The sequence below is a fragment of the Myotis myotis genome, unplaced genomic scaffold (assembly GCF_014108235.1).
Source record: "Myotis myotis isolate mMyoMyo1 unplaced genomic scaffold, mMyoMyo1.p scaffold_m19_p_8, whole genome shotgun sequence".
NCBI classification, from domain to species: Eukaryota; Metazoa; Chordata; class Mammalia; order Chiroptera; family Vespertilionidae; genus Myotis; species Myotis myotis.
The window spans coordinates 38,379,087-38,401,999 of record NW_023416390.1 but is presented as its reverse complement, the minus strand read 5'-3'; the positions used below and the strand labels follow the sequence as shown (position 1 = coordinate 38,401,999).

The 22,913-nt window shown below is 36.9% G+C and overlaps 1 protein-coding gene across 1 annotated transcript in view; it reads right to left on the bottom strand.

The window, feature by feature from the left end:
* Positions 1-22,913, bottom strand: part of CERKL (ceramide kinase like) — a 99,008-nt gene that overhangs the window by 47,403 nt on the left and 28,692 nt on the right. The window contains exon 2 of the mRNA XM_036318676.1: positions 9,761-9,997. Coding sequence (XP_036174569.1) covers positions 9,761-9,997 — 237 coding nt within the window. The remainder of the gene's footprint in view (positions 1-9,760; positions 9,998-22,913) is intronic.

The following is a 22,913-nucleotide window of genomic DNA, read 5'->3' as shown; positions in this document are numbered from 1 at the left end:
TTTGAAATATACCAGAAATAACGAGAATTAATTCACCCCAACTCTTATTCTCAAGATACTCAATGACTAAAGCAGGAATACAACTGTCTTCTATCAGACACCAATTACTTGCTCTTAAATATAATGAATTATGTACAAAAATAGATTCCTTCATTAGGATAATGCTGTAGAGGCCAAAGAGAAACATTTTGGAAGATGGCTTGTGTTACTCATCCCAAGTATACACAGCATTAATAGTTTGTAAGGGAAAACTGTAGTTTGCCTTCAGCTAAAAGAGCAATGGCTGTGCGTTAGAGCTGATGTTATTAAGAAAAGAGACTTCAAGTGACAAGAGAAACCCTAGGCATGCCTCTGTCAGTCTTTAAAAGGCTTTTCCGAAGCAGTCCCAAGGCATAAGTGTGATAGCACAAGACGAGGAATGGGTGTTGGCTAACCTTTAAGACTACTTAATATAATAAGAATATATAGTATCCTGCCACGTATAATTAATCCTCACAAAGGCAGCTTTGGTAGGCATGGAGTGCAGAGTTTTATATATGTTCATTAAATCAAGCTTGTGTTGTTCAAATTTTTGACATCTGTGGTTCTTGGCCCTGGCAACACTTCAGAATCACAGAAGGGACTTCTCAAGGCAACTCATGCCTCTGTCCATCCAGACGTATTTAATCAAATCCCCAGAATTTTCAGACTCAGGAACAGTTAAGTCCTTAGAAGGATGAATTTTTTAGGTGAAATTCACACATACGTACATCATAGCAAGAATGCTATCCTTTTTTATTGCACCCTACTCTTTCATGTTTTTAATTTTTTTGTTTGATCATTTGAATTGCATTTATTTCATATTCTCTGCTTTTTCTATGATGGCCAGTCCTTAGGAATGTATAGTTTATTATGTCTGCAGACTCTTACTCCTGGTGATTTTTCATACTGCTAATTGCTAGAATGGAAATGGCTCAAAATGTAAAACACTAGGTTCAAGAAATAATTTTTTCTATCCTTTATTAAGCAAATTTTTCATGATAAGGATATATTTTCAGTTGCAAATTTGATAAAATTGGAGATTTGGTTTTTAAAAGGTTTTCTTTTTAATGTTATTGTCCTTTCAAGAGCTAAACAGTGTTATTAGTGATTGTGAATTTAATAGAATTAGTTTAATTTCACTGTTTTCTTCTGAATGTCCAGCTTAGAAAGTTCAAGGCAGAGGAAAAGAAAACAAAACTTCAAAGCAAACTTTCTTCAACTCGATTTCAATCTTTCATTTTGATAAAATATATTTTTCTTATTTGCAAACTGATTGAAAAGCAGTATCTCATAAAGTTATACAAAGGAAAATACTTAAATATATAGGCTTTCAAATATGTATAACACACTTTGAATAATTATGAAGTCAGTGTTTATTAAAATACATTTCATTTTCAAAATTAAGCTATCAGCTGTTACAGTGTGTATACATTTCAGGGGGGACACCCTGTATCTGTAACAAGTAACATCTATTGAAAAGAATAAAATTACCTGGACAATCTCTGGTAGCACAAGCTCTGTGATTGCCATAGTGAGTGTATATTTGAGCACCTAACAAAATCATGAGGTCTCAGTGTGCCTGGAGGTGAACAAAAACAGGCACGACAAGGTGACAATATACTGATGGGTTATCATCCTAGGGATGACTAAAGCAGAGATTTTCAAATGTTTTTGTTTTAAAAGGTTTAAACCATGCCTTACTCAGAACTACTAAATATAAAACAGATCAATGAGGAGGTACACTGGCTCAGGAGTGAGTGGCAGGTGTGGCTCCTACCCAGTGAGGCATGTCCTGGGGGAGGGCGGTGACACTCCACAGAGCGCAGTTTGAAACCACTACAGGAGGCAGACGTCACGTGATCTCTGTTGGACAGAGTACTTCAAATGGGATTGGACTTCAGTATTTACATGTAAATGAGGTAATGCATATTTAATCAGTTTCCACATTACTATAATATATATTGCTAGTAAAAACATATTCAGAAGTGGCACGCGTGATTTTAATGTCGAACTCAACTGGTCATAAAACAAAGTCTCGAATCATTTTTTCAGTGCTTCAATAGAGAAACTACCCGTATTTCAGAAATAATGCTCTTGCAGTAAATAACTTGTCCCTAAGGAGACAAGTGTTGCCAATTCAAAGAGTGCACAACCAAATGTCTGAAGCTATCATACTTTCGACATGTAACAACTGCTCGTTTTAAATAATCATTATAATGTTGATTTCCAGTTTATTTTTGCTTATAAGTACATCATTTGGCAGCACATCCAAGGAAAACTTCACATCATTCTGTTCTTCTGCTAAGAAAAAAATCTTCCTGATTCACAAAAATATGATTGATGACATACATGGCTTGGATTTTTTTAAAGAACCCAAAATATATTGCACCATGATTTTCTTATATAAGACAACATAAGTATTAAGCAAAAATCAATGTTTTTACAAAGTCTGAGTTTTGGCTATCAAGGAATGCATCCAATTAAGGCCAAATTATTATTACATGGAAAACAGATTTGACATCTAGTGGGAAACTAGAAAAAAATTACTCATATGTAAATAATTTTTCCATTTTCCTTATTTTTCATAGCTGAAAACTGAGTGAGGCTGTTGAGTGAGAAGATAAGAGCAGGCTTCATTACAAGGACAAAATTTATTAAATAAATATGGCTCATTTATATTTGCCTATTTATAAAATTACCAGGTGGAAATGAAACAGAAAATTATCAGAAATAACTCAATCAAGTGAGTGCTAAAAACACCCTTGTTAATTCTCTCTGGGTAACCATTAAGTATTGTAAATAATTTTCAAAACCTACATGTACCAGCAAAATTCAGTGGTCCTGTGCTATAAGGGTTCTTCTGTTTCCTTGATTATTTCTATTTTTTAGTTCCAGTTATCTTCTCTGCCTATTTTAATATATGAGTATCCCCAAGCCCTCTGCTTTTTTTAAACGCTGCACTACTTTCCTTGCAAGCTTTCCTCTGTTCCCATCACATTAGCTCTTCCTCTTCATCTCGTCATGTATTCTCAAATATAAATGTGCTTTGAAGTATAGATTTCCGAGTCTAGAAGGTTGGTTGGTTCAGGATCCAGAAGAACTTGCAACTCACCATTTCTAGGAAACCCAAATATGCAGAGACTGATCACACCCTAATTGAACAAAAATTAACACGTCTAGTGTACACAAATGCTATATTTAAAGGTTGTGCATGTTTATCTTTGTATCACAGATGTAAAAAAAAAAAAAGCAGAAAAGACTTAAATGAGTTTCACCACAACGACTATGTGTTAGGCGTACCACTCACTACATATCAGCCTTAATCACATTTTTTAAACATATATCTTTTTATTAATTTCAGAGAGGAAGGGAGAGGGAGAGAGAGATAGAAATATCAACGATGAGAGAGAATCATTGATCGGCTGCCTCCTGCACACTCCACACTTGGGATCGAGCCCACAACCGGGGCATGTGCCCTGACGGAGAATCAAATTGTGACCTCATGCTTCATAGGTCAATACTCAACCACTGAACTATGCCAGCTGGGCTCAATCACATTTTTTAAAGACCTGAATTTCTGAATCAATGATCAATGTTTATGAACCTTACTAGTTTGTTCATATTTTCATTGTGATCTTTAATACATTTATAAACAAGTTTCCTTGTTTGTCCCCAAGGACAAAAGAGTTTTATACAGGATTATACCTCATTCATTTCTGTACTCCCAACACTTAACACAGTGCCTGCTACAAAACCTGTGTTGGATAAATTAACCTATATTGCCTATTAGTGAATAAAGTTATGGTAACTTTTCTATTACTAAGAATTAAAAAAAAATGCTATGCTTAACTGTGTAAAAGGACTTAACATATTTTCCAAGAAAAACAGAAACCATGCTGAAACTCCTTTTTTTTATATTTATAAACCCACTTTCCTCTGGTCAGTCTTTGTCAGCCTTTAAACTTAAAGTATTGGAAAGTTGCCTGCCTTCTCCCCTTCTAGTACTGCCAATTTGGTCTTTCCTCAAAAATTCATCACATCTTATTCATTGCTCCAGTTCAACATGTAAATGCACATACTTGAAAGTAACTCAATACCCAGATATACTAAAATTATAATTGTTAGGCTAATTAAACTAAAAGATGAAGTGGAGGTTTTCATGTTTTTCTTAATAGAGGGGGAAAGTGGGAAAAGATGTAAAAGGCTGTCAGGAAACAAATTCAATTTGCTGATGAAAGACAACATTCAAATAAACAAATGCAAAAAAGTGTTGTTGTTTTTAATCTGCTGGTCTTGCCACAGCACCAGTTAAAAGCAAGGTCTTGGATTTTAAATAGTGATGTCTAATATTCAATTGTACGTCATTTTTATAGCCCACACCCCCGCCCCTGGCCTCAGACTTAAGTCAAGTCCTCTTCAAACACAAGTTCCTTGGGTGAGGACTTTAAAAATATAAAATTGGAAACCAAGGAACAATCACCATCTGTCAGACTTGATGCATGCAGTACAAAGCAGGGACATGGATGTGAGTCAGGAAGGTCATCCACAAATAGACCAAACCCCATGGAAATCAGAACCAGAGAGGAAGGAATGTATGGCATGTGGACTGAGCCAATTGTTTGTCTCTCTGATGACAGACACTTGAATGAACACCTAGATTACATGGAAGTGAAAGAAACATCAAGAAAAATGTTCTAAGACTGTAACCTTAAAAATGAAGTATAGGTGGAACATAATGTTTGGTAGAGAGCTTTGGAGCCTCCACCATTCATTTATGTAGGATAAAGGTGACAGTCTTTGTGGGGCTCCGGAAGAAGGAGTTGGCTCCTCCCACAGGACCTGCTGAGTCCAATTGGGGGTACAGATGGATCAGACATTTATTCAGTCTTTTTTAGTTAGATTTCTTCATTTTTATTAGATGATTTCAATCCTGTTTTGTTTTTTTGGGTTTTTTTGCTTGTCTACAGATATGTGCAAAAAAATAAGACTAGACCACCTTCTTACAGCATACACAAGAATAAACGCAACATGGATTAAAGACTTCATAGCAAGACTCAAAACCATAATACTAGAAGAAAGCATAGGCAGTAAAATCTCGGACAATTCTCATAGCAATATTCTTTCTGATATAGCTCCTCGGGCAAGGGAAACAAAAGGAAAAATAAATAAATGGGACTACATCAAACTAAAAAGTTTTGCACGATGAAGGAAACCATCAATAAAATGAAAAAGGCACCCCACTGAATGGGAGAACATATTTTCCAATAATATATCTATCTGATAAGGGGTTAGTATCTAAAGTTTATAAAGAACTTTTACAATTCAACACCAAAACAAACAATCCAATTAAAAACTGGGCAAAGGATTTGAATAGACACTTCTCCAAAGAAGATATACACATGGCCAACAGATATATGAAAAGATGTTCAACAGCACTAATCATCAGAGAAATGAAATTTAAAACCACAATGAGATATCACCTCACACCTGTCATAATGGCTATCATCAATAAATCAACAAACAAGTGCTGGTGAGGATGTGGAGAAAAGGGAACTCTAGTGCACTGTTAATGGGAATGAAGATTGGTTCAACCACTATGGAAAACAGTATGGAGTGTCCTCAAAAAATTAGAAATGGAATTGCCTTATAACCCAGCAATTCCACTTCTGGGAATATAGCTGAAGAAACCCAAAACATTAATTCAAAATAATATATGCACTCCTATGTTGATTGCAGCATTATTTACAATAGCCAAGATATGGAAACAACTCAAGTGCCCATCAATAGACAAGTGGATCAATCTATTTTATTTTAATCAATAACTCACTCTGTACTCCAGAACCATGCCAGAGAATATGACCCCATATATTATAGTACCTTTAACTCTTATCAAAATCAAAGGTACAAAAAGCAACATTCCCAAAAGATGAGAGCCTAAAATATATGCAATTCACCTAGATTTTAACCCTAGACCAGTGATGGTGAACCTATGACACGCGTGTCAGAGGTGACATGTGAACTCATTTTTTTGGTTGATTTTCCTTTGTTAAATGGCATTTAAATATATAAAATAAATCTCAAAAATATGTCTTTGTTTTACTATGGTTGCAAATATCAAAAAATTTCTATATGTGACACGGCACCAGAGTTAAGTTAGGGTTTTTCAAAATGCTGACACGCCGAGCTCAAAGGGTTCACCATCACTGCCCTAGGCCAAGCCAAAACATCATTCATTAAGATGAAATAAAAAATTGAACACTGTTTTGGATTTTTTTTTCAACAGACTCCTCTATTCCTATAAAATTGCTCTTACTAAATTAAACTTTGTTGTGATGTCCTATGCTTACTCACTATTGATTTTATGGGTGGCATATATTGAGGACGTTGCCTCTCACACCTCACTCAGCTAGCCCTTCATAAGCTCCATGAGAAAAGATATCCTCAGACCTTCAGTGCAAGAGCTGTGCCTCTCCTAAAATGACACATTCTTATTTTATAGACCAGGGAAGTCTCATGAGTACCTGCCAATGTTAGAAAATTTTATTAAATTGATCTTATTAATGTTTCATTTTTATTTTAGATTTTAAAAATCTCTTCTGACATGAATTTAAAATAACACCATGAAAGACCCACCATTACAGTGGAATGCTTTTAAGTTAAATATACAGGGTGGGGCAAACGTAGATTTACAGTTGTTCAAATGGAAAATAATATAATCTTATCTAATAAAAGAGAAACATGGTAATTAGCCATAACTTCGCTACCCTTCCCATTGGCTAATCAGGGAGATATGCAGATTAACTGCCAACCAAGATGGCGGCCGGCAGCCAGGCAGCTGAAGTGAACATGAACATTAGGCTTGCTTATTCCAGTGATGGAGGAAGTCAACGTTCCCCGCCTGCCGCAGCTCAGCTCTGAGCTCTGGATGAAACAATGTTGCAATTATAGAACCTAAACAAACCCCAGAAACCTGCTTTCAGCCAGCACGGCCTCAGAGCTTAGAGCGGCCAGTGATGGCAACAGAGTTTCAATTATAGAATCTAAACAAACCCAGGTACCTGCTTTCAGCTGGCAATGGCCTCAGAGCTGGAGCCTGCTCTCAGCTCCAGTGACAGCTATAGAAGGTAAATTAATCCCAGAATTAAAAAAGAAAAAGAAAAAAGGAGAGGTTGGGAGCTTCAGTCGCCCACCAGCCTGAAAACAGCCCTCAGCCCCTCACCCAGACTGGCCAGGTACACCAGTGGGGACCCCCACCCTGAAGGGTGTGTGACCAGCTGCAAACAGCCATCATCCCCTCACCCAGGCTGGCCAGGCACCCCAGTGGAGACCCCACCCTGAAGGGGGTGTGACCAGCTGCAAACAGCCATTATCCCATCATCCAGGCTGGCCAGGCACCCAAGCAGGACCCCCACCCTGATCCAGGACACCCTTCAGGGCAAACCAGCCGGCCCCCACCTGTGCACTAGGCCTCTATCCTATATAGTAAACGGGTAATATGGAAACTGACCCTAACAGCAGAAGGACTGGGAATGACTGATCACTATGACACACACTGACCACCAGGGGGCAGACGCTCAATGCAGAAGCTGCCCTCTAGTGGTCAGGGCGCTCTCACATGGGAGGAGCTCTGCTCAGCCACAAGCCAGGCTGATGGCTGCCAGTACAGCGGTGGTGGTGGGAGCCTCTCCTGCCTCCTCAGCAGTGCTAAGGATGTCCGACTGCAGTTTAGGCCTGCTCCCCGCTGGCAAATGGACATCCCCTGAGGGCTGCCAAGCTGCCAGAGGGATGTCTGATTGCCATCTTAGGCCCAATCCCCTGGGGAGCAGGCCTAAGCCAGCAGGTGGTCATCCCTTGAGGGGTCCCAGACTGCGAGAGGGCACAGGCCAGGCTGAGGGGCCCCCCATCCCCCCCCCCCGAGTGCACAAATTTTTGTGCACCGGGCCTCTAGTTGTAAATAATAACGCAAGAATAAACTCTGTGTTTTGTGTAGTCACAAATGTACTGGTAAGCCTACTTTTGCCCCACCTCTGTGTGTGTGTGTGTGTGTGTGTATATTTTCTCTATTTTCAGGGAGATGAAACCAAGGCTTCTGTGGTTTTCTATCTTCTTAAAAGGATCAGGTTTCCTAGAAGGTTCCAAAGGGGCTAACAAGGAAGCATAGGGGCCTTAGTAACAGGATCACCTAGTTTTACTATGTCACATCATTTTATCTTTTATAGGTGTAACCTATCAGTTGGCTGCCCTTGACCAACTTAGGTCCTCACTCTTTTTTTTTTTTTCCAATTACATTTGACATTGAAAATTATTTTATATTAGTTTCAGGTGTATAGCATAGAGGTTAGACATTTTTATAATTTGTGAAGTGATCCTCCCAATAAGTCTAGTATGCACCTGGCACCACACCCAGTCTTAATTAATGATGCCTGGCCTGAAACGGTCTAACATCACCATGTGCCTGCTTTTGTCTGGCACCCATCTCTGCCCTGTGTCATCTTCCTCCAAACTGCACCCCCAACCACACCAGCTGCCTCTACCCTGATCAATCTGGCAAACAGAAAGAAATGAGCTAAAAAGAAAGCAAGGCTTACAAATCTATGAGGGAGAAAAATACCAAAACTCAGTTTGGTTATTTAACAAGATACATTCTAAAAATCCAAGTTGCACTGTGTTTGAATTCATGCATTTTATTTAGGTCATAAAATACAAGTAACATATTTTCAGATACATTGACTTCATTAGGAGTTCATATTCTAGTAAATATGTTCTATTTTCTCTGGTTATTTAACTTTAGAAAAGTCTATCCTGAAATAAACAATTTAAATATTATCTGTAAAAAAGCTGTTATTCTCAAGTCACACAGTACATATATGCACTTGCCATCATTGTATAGGTATAAGGAAAATAAATTCTAATATAAACTTGAGATATTAATAGAAAAATAAATATGCTTTCAAAAACAACTCTCAACTGAACTGAATTATTTAAGAACTGTTATTTCAGATTATCGAAGCTTCTGCATAGAAATGGTCATTCAAGAGTTACTTCCTGCCCTAACCAGTTTGGCTCAGTGGATAGAGCATCAGCCTGTGAACTGAAGGGTCCCAGGTTCAATTCCTGTCAAGGGCATGTACCTTGGTTGCTGGCTCAATTCCCCAGTAGGGAGCGTGCAGGAGGCAGCTGATCAATGTTTCTCTCTCATAGATGTTTCTAACTCTCTATACCTCTCCCTTCCTCTCTGTAAAATCAATAAAAATATTTTTTTAAAAAAAGAGTTACTTCCTAACTTATTCTATGAGGCCAGCATTATCCCGATACCAAAGCCAGACAAAGATACTACAAGGAAAAAAAAGAAAAACCCACTACAGACCAGTATCTCTTATGGATAATGATGTAAAATCCTCAACAAAATACCAGCAAAGAAAATTCAATAACATATTAAAAGAATACACCATGACCAAGTGGGATTTATTCCTGATTGGAAGGATGGTTCAACATATGAAAAGGTAATTCACCACATTAACAAAATGAAAGAAAAAACCATATGATCTCAATCTATATAGAAAAAGCATGTGACAAAATTTAATGCCCTTTCATGCATAAAACACTCAACAAATTAGGATTAGAAGGAAACTATATCAACCTAAGAGTTTCTGTGCTCATAAATACAATACCATGTTTAGATTAATAACTCACATCAAGGAAACTAGACTCATTAAAAATTCCCATAAGGAGTACTTACCTGCCAAAATTTTCTTGAACTGTCGAAACCATATGTTGCAGTGGTCTTCACTTAAATTAATGAGATCGAGTGTAGAATCCTTTAATTTATTTTGTTCTTTTTTCAAACAGATGAAGAGTGTGATACCCAATAAAGTGCCATGTCCACTAGCAAAACAACGCCGTTTCAGTTTGACAGAGAATATGTCCTTGAGTTCAATAAGTTCTTCTTTACATAGCAAGTCATACTTGGAATCACCTGAAAAGAAATTAAGTTTTCCAATCAAAACCACTGTGTCCATATCTCCCATGTACAAATCACAGTAAAAGCCCAGAAAGTCTTTCTCATTAGTAATCTTTCTGATTGTCCTTTATGTCAATCTGCATATAAGACGGGGAGGAAAGACAAGAAAAATTGGGTCTGTTTTCCCAAGAATTAAAAACAGAAAAATCGAAGACAGTCTCTGCCACTCAAGGCCTAGGACATTCAAAACCTGAGGATAAGAATATAAAGCAGCATTTCGACAATAAAAATGAGTTTTCCACAGGAGGCTCTGAGCTGCTAATACGGGCAGAGTAAAGTAGTGGAAAGAACAGACTGCACTAACAGGACTGGGTTTATGACTGGTTGCTGAAGGCCACATTTAAAGGAAAGAAAATGTGCATTCTAGGTAAAGTAACACATGTACAAAAGAAAGCAGAGTAAGATTGTCATGATTAGAAAGTATGAATCCCTGCTGATCTAGAAAGAAGGTTCCACTGGAATGTCACCCCAATCAGACTGCATTTTATAGAGGCTCGAAATTTTATTGTTTAACCACAGATCAGAAAATAATTATTGTAGTAAAGGACCCTTGACTCTCAAAGTAGGAGTATCCTTTTACTTCTGCAAAAGTACTTCTAAAACTTCTACTCTGGCCAACATGGAATTGCAGACACTGATTTTACCTTCCATCTGAAACAACTTAAAAAACATACAAGATATGCCCTGACCGGTTTGGCTCAGTGGATAGAGCGTCGGCCTGCAGACTCAAGGGTCCCAGGTTCGATTCCGGTCTAGAGCAGGTACCTTGGTTGCGGCCACGTCCCCAGTGGGGAGTGTGCAGGAGGCAGCTGATTGACGTTTCTCTCTCATCGATGTTTCTAACTCTCTATCCCTCTCCTTTCCTCGCTATAAAAAATCAATAAAATATATTTTTTAAAAAAACAACATACAAGATAGCTGAAGCTTCCATTTTCAGATGTCATACGAGAGGTGGTGCAGGACAGGGATTGCTGAGAAAAGGGCAGCAAAGGAGCTATATGATTGCCCCAGCTGACTCCTTGCGAGGTTTCTAGGCCACAGTAGGGCACCCATGGGAGAGCTTGTTGAATCTCTCCTGAGCTGAGAAGTTCGGAGTCTAGGAAAGCCAAGACGACCACAGTTCACTGGGCACATTACTGGAGAGGAGCGGGCTGCACAGAGAGAGAACTCTGTGGATCTGCAGAGGTGCCCCTTGAATCTTCAGCTGAGCGTGGATCAGCATATGTGTGAGGCCAGGGGAAGGACTGCCCGAAGGATTAAAGGGAACAATGCTCAGAGATCCCACCGGTGAAGAAATATTGAAATTCGGAGGACATTAGGGAAAGTACTTCCAAGAGTTCTGTCTCATTAGTGAGCTGACTAATGCCTGCATTCATTCCACCCAACAAATCTAAAAAGCAGGTCTCAAAAGGATTGAACTGTTTCCAAGTAACTTAACTATGTTCTAGAGCAAACCTCAAGAATATTTTTAGGAATACCAAAATAATCAGTAAGTCTACTTGGTAAAATTCATAATATCTCCCTGTCAATCAAAAATTACTATGACTGTAAATAAACAGAAAAATATGACACATGATAGGAGAAAAAATAATCAATAGAAACCAATGCAGAAATGACAACAGCGCTGAAACAGCCCCAGAAAGCAGAGACCTTGCTCAGCTTCCTGAGCCCTTAAGCAGGCTCAGCGATATTCTCAGGCTGGAGTATTTTTATTTATTAAAAGAGTTTCCTCCACACATGCATTTTCATACTTCTATTTGGATGCTTCCTGTCTAATTTGTAGGAGCCCTTCAGATATTCTTGAAATCAATACTATATATGTCTGATATATGTTACAAATAACTTCTTCTAGGATACTCATATTAGTTATGACCTTGTATCTCAGATAAATTTTAATTTTTTATGTAGTCAAACATATAACAAATAAGAGCTTCAAGGAAAGAAGGAAGGGCATATAGAAAGAAAAAAGAAGGAAAGAAAGAAGGGAGGGAAGGAAGGACATGGAGAGGGAACAAAGAACCATTGGAAAAGGGAAAACATGGAAGAGAGAAATTCTTTTCATTCGAAGTCCTTTATTATAGTCTGAATTTTTTGCCATGTGTGCTTTACTTTAATAACAAATAAGTCACTGACTATTCCAATTTAAAACCTCTTATAAATTGCAGATTTAAAGATACTAAATCAACAGCTAAGATCAAACTTAGTAGTGAAAACAAGAATTCCTGGAAATAGGGCAAGAATACCTATTATCTCTCTCATTATTCCCAATTATTCTGGACATTCTGCCCAATACCATATGTAAGAAAAATGAAATAAAAGATGACCATTGGTGGTGGGAGGGGCACAGAGGGAGTACATGCCTAACAGATATAATATTATCTGTAACTATTTGTAGATGATATCATAATATATTTGTAAAACCCAAAAAGAATCAACTTAAAATCACTGGAACTTAAAAGAACACCAGTAAGGAAGCTGTTTACAAATATATTAATACCCAGGAAGAAGGCATAATGGAGATAAAGATATTCCATAAAAATTAGCATATTATACTTAGGAATAAATTTAACAAAATAATCCTGGACTAGCGTGGGAGAGGAGAGCATTTAAAATGAGAGACAAAGAATTGAATAAAGGGGGACATACCAAGTTTCCAAGATTACATATTTTTCATGACAGTATTCTCATAGCTACTTCTAATGCAATCCCAATCACAACCTCATTAGTATTTTCTTTGACATAAGGAGCAAGGAACCTAATTAAATGATTATAAATTTTATGAAATAAATATATTACATTACTGAAGAAAATGTTTTAAAGTACAGTAATGAGAGGGAGTACATGCCTGATCAGATATAATCTATACTAATAAAAGGATAATATGCTATAGACAGGACATCTTCCAGACATCCTCCCGGACAAAGCCACGGTGGTGGAGGCCAAGGCAGAGGCAGTTAGGGGCAATCAGGTCGGCAGGCAAGCGAATGGTGAGGAGCCAGCGGATCCGGATTGTGAGAAAGATGTCTGACTGCCGGGTTAGGCCCGGGCAGGTTCAGGCCTAACCCAGCAGTCAGACATCCCCCAAGGGGTTCCGGACTGGAGAGGGTGCAGGCTGGGCTGAGGGACGCCCCACCCCACCCCCATGCACAAATTTCATGCACTGGGCCTCTAGTACTTTATAAAGCTATAATAATGAAAACATTTGGATTATATAAGTGACTGGTCTAATGAAACAACACTCATATACATTTTAAATGTCACTAATGGGACAATAATGGCATCTCAGTTCAATTGGAAATATTGAGTAAATGGTGATTTAGAACTAGTTAATCTTTTTTTTAAAAAGAAAAGAAAAAATAGAGCCCTACATCTTAATATACACCAATATATCTAGATTAGATAAAACTATGTATAACCATAAATTAGTAAAGCCCTAAGCATGACAGTATAGGCAGATATACAGAGACTGAAATATTTAACATAAAAGGTATTTAATGCCTATAAAGTCCTAGAGACCCATAAATAGAAATCACAAGCAAAGGCGGCCAACTGGGCAGAAATATGTGCAACATATGACAGTTAAATAATCTATCTAATCAAGGAAAGAAACACTTTGGTGGGAAAGTACATAAAAGACCCAAGACAGGCATTTCACAAAAGAAGAAATGCAAATTGACCAACGAACATATGAGAAAGTTCAATCTAATTAGTAATCAAAGAAATGCAAATCAACACAACAAGATACCATTTTTGCCTTTTAGATTGGCACAAGATCAAAAATAGTGCTCAATGATGGTTTGGGTACCAGTGCTGGTGGGAATGCAAAAATGGTAACTGCTGGAGAACAAGTTAGAAATAGGTATCAAAGATTTCAAAATGTTAATTGCAGCAGTATTTATAATAGCAAATGACTTGAAGCAATATTCACGTTCTTCAATAGAAAGATGGTTGAATTAGTTTTCCACAACTCATAAATGAGCAAATTAGATCTGTGTTCTGATATGGAAAGGTATTTGTGTTAAGAGATATAAATTAGTGGAATAAAAGCAGTTATAAAGAAACCTGAGGGATTTGACCTCACTTCCATTAAAAGCAGAAAAGAAATAAATCCAGTGGAAAACACACAACAAACTTAACATTGGTTACATATTAAAAGAGAGAAATGCTGTAGAGAGTATGAAATATTTTCTTATAAACCTCCATAATTTTCCCTTTCTGTAATCAGCATTATATTTTACTAGAGGCCCGGTGCACGAAATTTGTACAAGGGGCCCGCCCTCGCAGCCCCAGCTGCCTCGGCCCTCACAGCCCAGGCTGCCACCTTTGCCCTCGCAGCAGTCCCAGCTGCCAGTTGGTCCTGTGGCTCCACCCCTTACCCCCCCCCCCCCCATCCACTGGTTGTTCCGGAAGGTCATTCCAGAAGGTCGTCTAATTAGCACATTAGCTCTTTATTATATAGGATACTTTTTACAAATGTAGAAAAAGGATAACGCTTTAAAATATGCATCTTTTTGATCCAGTGATTTACTTCCAGTAATTTACTCTAAGAAAATAAATAATGTGCACAATTTAGCTAAAAGAATGCTTACCCAAGCATTATATGAGTAAAATTTGGAAACAACCTAAATGTGCAATAACAGAGTGTTGGTTCTGTGAAATAAATATATTCATATAACAGAATGCTATTCAGCCATTAAAATTTAGAAATCTGACTAGAAAATTATCTAAAATAGTATAGTACAATTCCATTACTGTTTTGGATATATTTATTGAATACATAATGTATGTGTAATGTATTTTCATATGCACATATATATGAATGTGCATATGAAAAATTGGAAGGATAGTGAGATTGTGATATAGTTTGTGTATATGAATTTAAAATTTTTCTACAAAAATATTTCTGCAATTAATTGAAAGATTATTTTCTTTACTCATCCTAAAATAGTTCCTGATCATATTACTTATTCTAATTTTTAAAAGTCCATTCCCTAAAAAGAGTAGCTAATATTTAATGTGAATATGCTATATGCCAAACATTTCCCTAAGAACTTTATGTGTATTATCTCATTTAATCCTAACAAGAACCCTATGCAGTAGATGCAATTTCCTAAAAGAGAAGAAATTCAGGACAGAGTTTAAGTAACTTTCCCATGGTCTTACATCTGGTAGGAGGAAGATCCAAGATTTAAATCCAAGCACTTTGGCTGGTCTTCACAACTCCTTACCAATGTTGAATGGGAAGTAAGGACCTTCAAGTAAATACACACACTCTCATCAGACCCTCTGGCTCTGATTGAAATAGTCAAAGTTAAAAGATTTGGCCAACCATTGTTCTGGCTCTAAGTCAGTAGTTCTCAACCTGTGGGTTGCGACCCCTTTGGTGGTCGAACGACCCTTTCACAGGGGTCGCCTAACACCATCCTGCGTTATCAGATATTTACATTACAATTCATAACAGTAGCAGCATTACAGTTATGAAGTAGCAACGAAAATAATTTTATGGTTGGGCCAGAACATGAGGAACTGTATTTAAAGGGCCAGAAGGTTGAGAACCACTGCTAAGCAGTCCTTAGGAAAAGCGTAAGACAACAAATGTGTCGTCCTCGCTGGTGTGGCTCAGTTGGTTGAGCACTGTCCCATGCACCAAAAGGTCACCAGTTCAATTCCCAATCCGGGCACCTGCCCAATCAGGGCACTTGGCTGGGCTGCAGGCTCAGTTCCTCTTTGGGGGCCTGTAGGAGGCAGTGGATCCATGTCTCTCTCCCTTCCTCTCTTTCTTTCTCTCTCTCTCTCTCTCTCTCTCTCTCTCTCTCTCTCTCTCTCTCTCTCATCAATTTTTAAATATGTGTCAATTAATGAGTAGTATTGAGGTGTCCTTCAAGGAGATGGAAGGTTAGATTGCAGCAACCGGGAGCTCCCAGAAATAATTCTGAAAATTTCCATAATTCTCTGAAAGGTTATTTCCTGCTTTCCCTGCTCAGGCTTCCAATTTCTTTTTCCTCATTTGCCCACAAATTCAAATTTGGAGTTTTTACATAAGTGATCTCTTTGCCAGTGTGACAAGAAGAGACAAGAAGAAGAAACAGATTTAGAACAAACATTTTGTTTCTACTTGAAAGAAAAAAAAAAAAGGGATAATGTATTTATGAATAAAATAGTTTTTTACCAATTTCTAACTATAGGCAAATGTTCTTCGGGAGCTATATACATCTCTCAGCTGCCAACTTCCTGTGTAGAAACTCTGGTGTATTATTTATTTCTGCAACGTTAATCATTTCCATTACATGAGTAAATCTGCCCAGTTCTCTCTAATCAAGGGATTCACTTGACTTTCAATATAGCTTTTATAACATGTGAAGATATGTATAATATCAGTTCTAGATAAGATTGTTTTCTCATTTAGAATATGGTCTTCAGGAATAAAGTGTGCTCGATTCCGTGAACTTGAATTTGAAGTGCTTTCATTTGAAGGCTTGGAACTGTCTAGCTATGTTTAATCGCTCCTCAGATTAGGTGGTGCCTTTCCAGTCTCTGTTTGGTTTTTGAAGTTCCTACCATCTGATACGAGCAGCTGACCAGCTGGCTCCGGGGGGCAGCAGGACCTTGGTTTCCTTGACTTGAAAGAGAGCTCAGGCCAAAGGTCCTCAGGTTTCTCGTCGGGAAGCCCTCAGGCTAACCCTCAGTGAAGTTGAAGGTTCTGGAAATCATCTGACAGGATAAACTGAAAATCTAAGAAGGTCATTGTTTCTCTCCTCAACCCCCATGCCAAAACACGTACTCTTAGCATACACAAATATTTATGAGACGTAAGATTAAAGGGGGCGGAGGGGAAAGAAGCCACATTGAGAGAGAAGACTGTTGTCTATACAAATTGAGCACTTATACACACCCCTTTGTAGCAGTAACTTAAGAATGACTTAGATTCACTTTATTCTCCATGTGAAACAGAAAAATACTGCTTTTCATTTATAAATGATTTTATTTATAAACTTATTTATTTATAAATGCTGACAAAAATGTAGGTTTTATATCTCTGCTTAATTCTTCCCCTGTGAGATAGCTGCTCTGATCCCCGATTTAGCCACCTCTTAGAGTACTAGTTTCTGCCACAAATAAAAGCAAGTATTTTCATAATTGTACGCAAAAGCCACAATTCCATGTACAACTTAACACATGCAGGCAGTATGTTAAAAGAGGAGTTAAAAATAAAAAACATAATTTGGGGGCATGTATTTTAAATATAACTTTAATTTTATATGAATGTAAAATATACCTTAATTGGTAAAAAATATAAAGTAGAACTTGATTCATAAATTGACACTTGATAACAGTAAATAAAAATATGGAAATCATCTATGGCCACTTTTCCTTAGAGATTATAAGAATTAAAGCCTTACAGATGATATATAATTTTGCATTGTGGTATGTGTTTTATTATTTGAAATCTAGGGGTTCATTTCTATTGTATTGGTTCTAGCTAGTTGTTTCAGAACATTAACTGTCCTCTCACATTACTTACAGAGATACTGGGGACCATCTGTTCTTGCAGGGGATTTAAGTATACATCTATTGGATATCATGCTATTTATTTAATTCAGCACCCACTTCCTATTGTTGTATTTTCTTGGGGGAAAAAGTCAATTTAATTACATGGAATAAAGATAACCTCTCCTGGCAGGTTACCCTGTCACCATGAGAGCAAAGCAGAACCGGCCTAAAGTAGGTTACAGTGGTTAACAAGGAGAGTAAAACCAACAACACTTAAGAATATTTAGCAAAGGTTTAACAAAAATAGAACAGTGAATGGAACTTTATAAAAATATTACTGTAAGCCTAGGGCTTGTCTAAATCAATCTTGGCACATCTGTCTGATGCAGACCGTAAACAGGATTAGAGCTGGATTTATCTGCTTGGCGCTAATTGTGCTCACAGTTTCTGCACATGTCCACTCTTTCAAACACTGCCTGGAAAACAAGCCTGCCTGAGAGATGACTCCCACAGCACAGTGTATACACACACAGTATATTAGATGGTTAAGCAATGTGATGTCTAACAATTTTTTTTTTTTGGCTCTTCAGAATTACTTATCTAATCCCCTAATTAAAAATACAAAATTCTGTTTGAATACACCACATACTGAGATAAATCTGTGAAGCAAGGGACCAATAAATTTGAATACACTTTAATTGTAAGAAAAAACACAATTTAATTGTTAATAATCAGGTTAAACTAGGGTTTAAACAAATAGGGCTGCTCCTGTTGCTTACTGAAAAGCTATCACAATGCATTATTGTCTTCAAGAATTATGACATAGAATTTGTTAACAGAAAGGTTTAAGTTTCTAAATATATACATATAGTGACAAGAAAAAGTATTTTATCTAGTAAAAGATGTAGAGGGAACTTTAAATTTATCATTTACAGAAAGGAATCAAGAAGCAGAGAGAAATTGATACTCAAATACTCAAAATAAAAAATTATATTTTATCACACCAAATTAAAAAAATCAATGATCAACTTCTATCTGTAATTTTTTCCCCACTAAGTCATGTGTAAACAGCTTAGATACTTCTCTTAAGAATTTAAGCACTTGAAGATTTTTTTTTTTTCGCATAAAATCCAAAATGAACTTAAATATTGTTCTTTGGGTTGAGGATTTGAAATGTAGACAATAAACATGTAATACAAGTCAACATTTAATGCCTATGATACAAAGTGATATTAGCAATTTTAAATCATGAAGTCTATGCCCAATCATAAATACCACATAAAATCTATTTTAACAAACAGTATAATTGAGAATTTAAGCTGACTTCCAATCATAGGCAATTTTCTGTTCTAAAGCTTTTTTCTTGATATATTACTTATTCATGTTCCAAATATTTCAGTGATCTTTCAGAAACCAGCTTTCCCCCGAAAACTTCTACCATTAATAAAAGGTGTGTGTGTACTTGTACTGTTGTTTTATACTGACAAATAATAGGAGAAATTGGCAACTTAAGTCAATCATTTAAATACTTACCCCAAAGCAGCTTCATCAGCAATTCTCAGTGTGTGGTCTTAGAGGATATACAGGGTCACACTGATTTTTATCAGAATATTTTCTTTTTTCACCATGTTAGCATTTGCACTAATGATGCAAAGGCAGTAGTGGTTAAAACTCTTGGTATAAGTATGAATAAAGGCAATGACATCAAATTTTACTAATAATTATTGCCTTATCAACTCAAATTCAATTTTTTAAAAAAGTTTCACTTACCTATTCTTGATGAACAGTTCTGACACTTTAATTTTTTTTAACTTTTAAAAATCTCTAGGCTTGAGTATATTTCCTTTTATTATGATGTGTGATGAAGTGGGAAATATGCACAAAGAATTTATGCCACATAAAAAAGGAATGGTTCTCTCCAAGAAAAGCACTTACACCATTTTAGTTGCAGCTGAACTAGCTAGTTTTTGTGGAAAACCATTTTTATTTGAGAGATCAACTAACAGACTATGGTATTCAGATGCGAGTATTTGGCAAACATTTCCTGGAAAATGAGAAGAGTCAGCTAGTCAGACAAGAAAAAACAACTGAGAATGTTTGTTGCCAATGATGAAATTCAAGCTTTAAAGCAAAAATTAGAATTTAAAAAATTTGTGTCTGCTACATGAACTTGACAGATTCCCAATACTTAAAGAACTTTCTGATGAGACTGGCAGTGATATTAGTGTATATGATATATTTTAAATATTGTATAATGAAATGTGTCAATGTCTGGAAGCTCTTTTTAACTCAGTACACCAATTTTCCAAATAGCCAATGCAGGATGTTATAAAATCATGCATGAGTAAAATATTCATTCAAAGTGCAAGACATGCCTATAAATTTTCACCTAGACTACAAAAGGTAGTAAGTTTTCCAATTCTGCATTGTAACTAACCTTTAAGATATGAGCACTTAAGTTTTGTTGTAGTATCAAAGAAAGATAACCACAATTATCTGAAAACATTATTAAAATATTTTCCTAAACTCACATCTGTGTGAAACTGGATTTTTCTTATATACTTTAACCAAAGAACATATTCACAACAGATTGAATGAAGACGCAATCTTAAGAATTCAGCTGTCTTCTATTAAGTCTTCTGGTAAAGGTATGACTTCTATTCAAGAGATAAATCTTAATTTTAAAAATTTTTCTGTTAGAGCCTGGCCAGTGTGCTCAGTGGCTGAATGTCGACCCTCCAACCAGGAGGTTATGGTTCCATCCCTGGTCAGGGCACACGCACAGGTTTCTGGCTCGATCCCCAGTAGGGAGCGTGCAGGGGGCAGCTGATCAATGGTTTTCTCTTATCATTCATGTTTCTATCCCCCCCCTTCCTCTCTCTGAAATCAATAAAAATATATTTAAAAATAAAGATTTACAAAAATATAAAAATAGTAAAGTGGCATTGCTTCTTTGATGTTTTTATAAAATACTTTAATAAAAATATATTAAAATGCAGTAAAAATATTACTATTATTTTAATGAATTAGTATTTTAAATGTTTACTTAATTTATACTACAATAAATATTAATGACTATAACTTACATAAGCAAAAGCTCTTTGTAGTTTCTAATAATTTAAGAGTATAAAGGGTCCCCAAGACCAAAAGCTTGAGAACCCGTGGTAGGTAGCTTCGTGGAGATAGGCATAACCTTAAGAAAACACAGCCAGAAGGTGGCATGATTCATGCATTTTATCCTTCACCACCTTGTGTCAAATAACTAAGATTTTATTACATTAATATTTTAGACTATATCTAAAGTCCCTATTATATCTGCAACACATTAAAAACACTTCAAAATTCATATTCTATATTTCATATTAATATTTCACATTCTATAGCCTGACTTTATCATGCGACGCCATTTTCACCTCGGCAAAGGTCCTATGTGCTACTTGTGTGGAGACTATTTATTCCTTGATTTTACTACCTATATATTTGCCTCTGTCATTTTTTAAGTCTACTTCCATCCCAATTCCATAGGAAAATAGTAAATGGGGAGTCTCTGAGAATGACGATGACAGAAAATATGGCCTTATTTGATTCTTCTTAGTCTTATAATCTAGTCATTTTTGGCATGACCAGTTCAGGTATGTACCTGAGTTCATCTGTAATATATAGTTCATATACAGCATACCAGATGATCTTTGTACACATTCCCCCATGAACCTCAAAGGTATGGTAACTGGTCTTTTTCTAGTTTCTCAGGAATTTGGTTCAACAATATCTCCCTCATCTTCCTCATCTCTAAGCTCTGTATCCCAGCACTTAGCCCAATTCTTCAAACACAGGCTAGGCTTTCCATAAAAGTTTGTTGCTGACTGTATTTACAATCAGTCAGATAATATCTTAACCATACTATGTCATTTCTACCTCTGAACCTTTGCTCCTTCATTCCCAGCAAAGCCTTTTTGACTCCAATCTTTTCAAACATTAACCATCTGTCCAAACACTGGTAGCCCCTCCTCCAAGAGACATCCTTCATTTCCCAGTTCCTCTCAGCTCCTACAACACAGTGCTACTCAGCTGAGATTTAGTCAGATATCAGAAGTTCCTAAGGCACCAGAAGGAGAAGACATTAAGTCTTTGAAAATCTGTTATGGTCATATGTATTTTTTCCATACTAATTAAATATGGTTTCAAAAATGGTGGTGGAAGGCAAGGGTTAGAGAAAGATAAGACTGTCATAGTTGAGGGTAAGCCCAAAGGTGTCCTTTCATTTAACGTATTTGAACACCTACTACATTCCAGGCACTTCTGTGTATATATTAAAATTATCCTATTAATATAACAACTTTCATAAAGGTTGAGTTCTTTGTCTTTCTGGCCCAGAAGTTACTGGAAATAGGACTCAATCTAAGCAGTAATGGCTTCTATTGCCACCGTCTAAGGACAATGCCTGGGCATGACTTCCTGCTAGATATAGGCCCTTCCATCTCAGTCCAAGCTGACTCACTGACACTCGTTTCTTCTGAGGACCTCAAAGATAGCCACATTGACCTTGCTTTCACCTCCACCACTACTATCAACCAATGCCCCGCCTGTGTCGGTCAGATCCCCTTGACTTAACAACAGCAGTCTCGGTGACGATGCCACACAGCCCTCCAGTTAATCTGAAGTTTTGCTCCTGAAGGACACTAAAAGGCTTACTTTCATACCACTCTCATTCCATTTTCCCCTGAAGACTGTCACTATTTGCTCCTAAGAAGAAATTCAGAATAACTACTCAAAGTCCAGGGTATTTCAACTTGGCCAAAGGCAGATCTGTGTTATTGAAAAGGAGCAAGACCATTACATGAGAGATTAAAGAAGTAGAAATTTTTAATTGACAAAGATGAGTCCTAGTACCAAAAAGGAAGTTCATTTAGGGAGTGTGGTAGCTAGGAACAGAATTCCATCCACTATCCAGAAACCAACTGAAAAAGATTCACCTCATCAACCCCCAGGTTATCTGAACTAATCACCAGTCCACCTTCCTGATGCTGGAGGAGGCCACCTGTGGTCAAGGAAATCACTGGGGGGAAGAGGCGGAGGAGTGGGGGAGGATAAAGAGAAATTGCCAGAAGCAATATATACTGAACATACAAAAGTAAACTAAAAACAAATACACATAATTCAAGATGTTCTAAAAAAATATTTGTAAACCTTTATGTATTTATTTGATGAGGATTTACAGTCCTAGACTTGGTGGAGGCAAAAGAAAAGTGATAAAAAATTTTAATATGGCTTATCATGGTTTTATTTAAAAAATCCAACATAATAACATTTAAGACAAAGTTCATGTTTATTTTTAATATGCTAGGCACATAGGAGATATAGCCCTTTATCTCATTTCCAC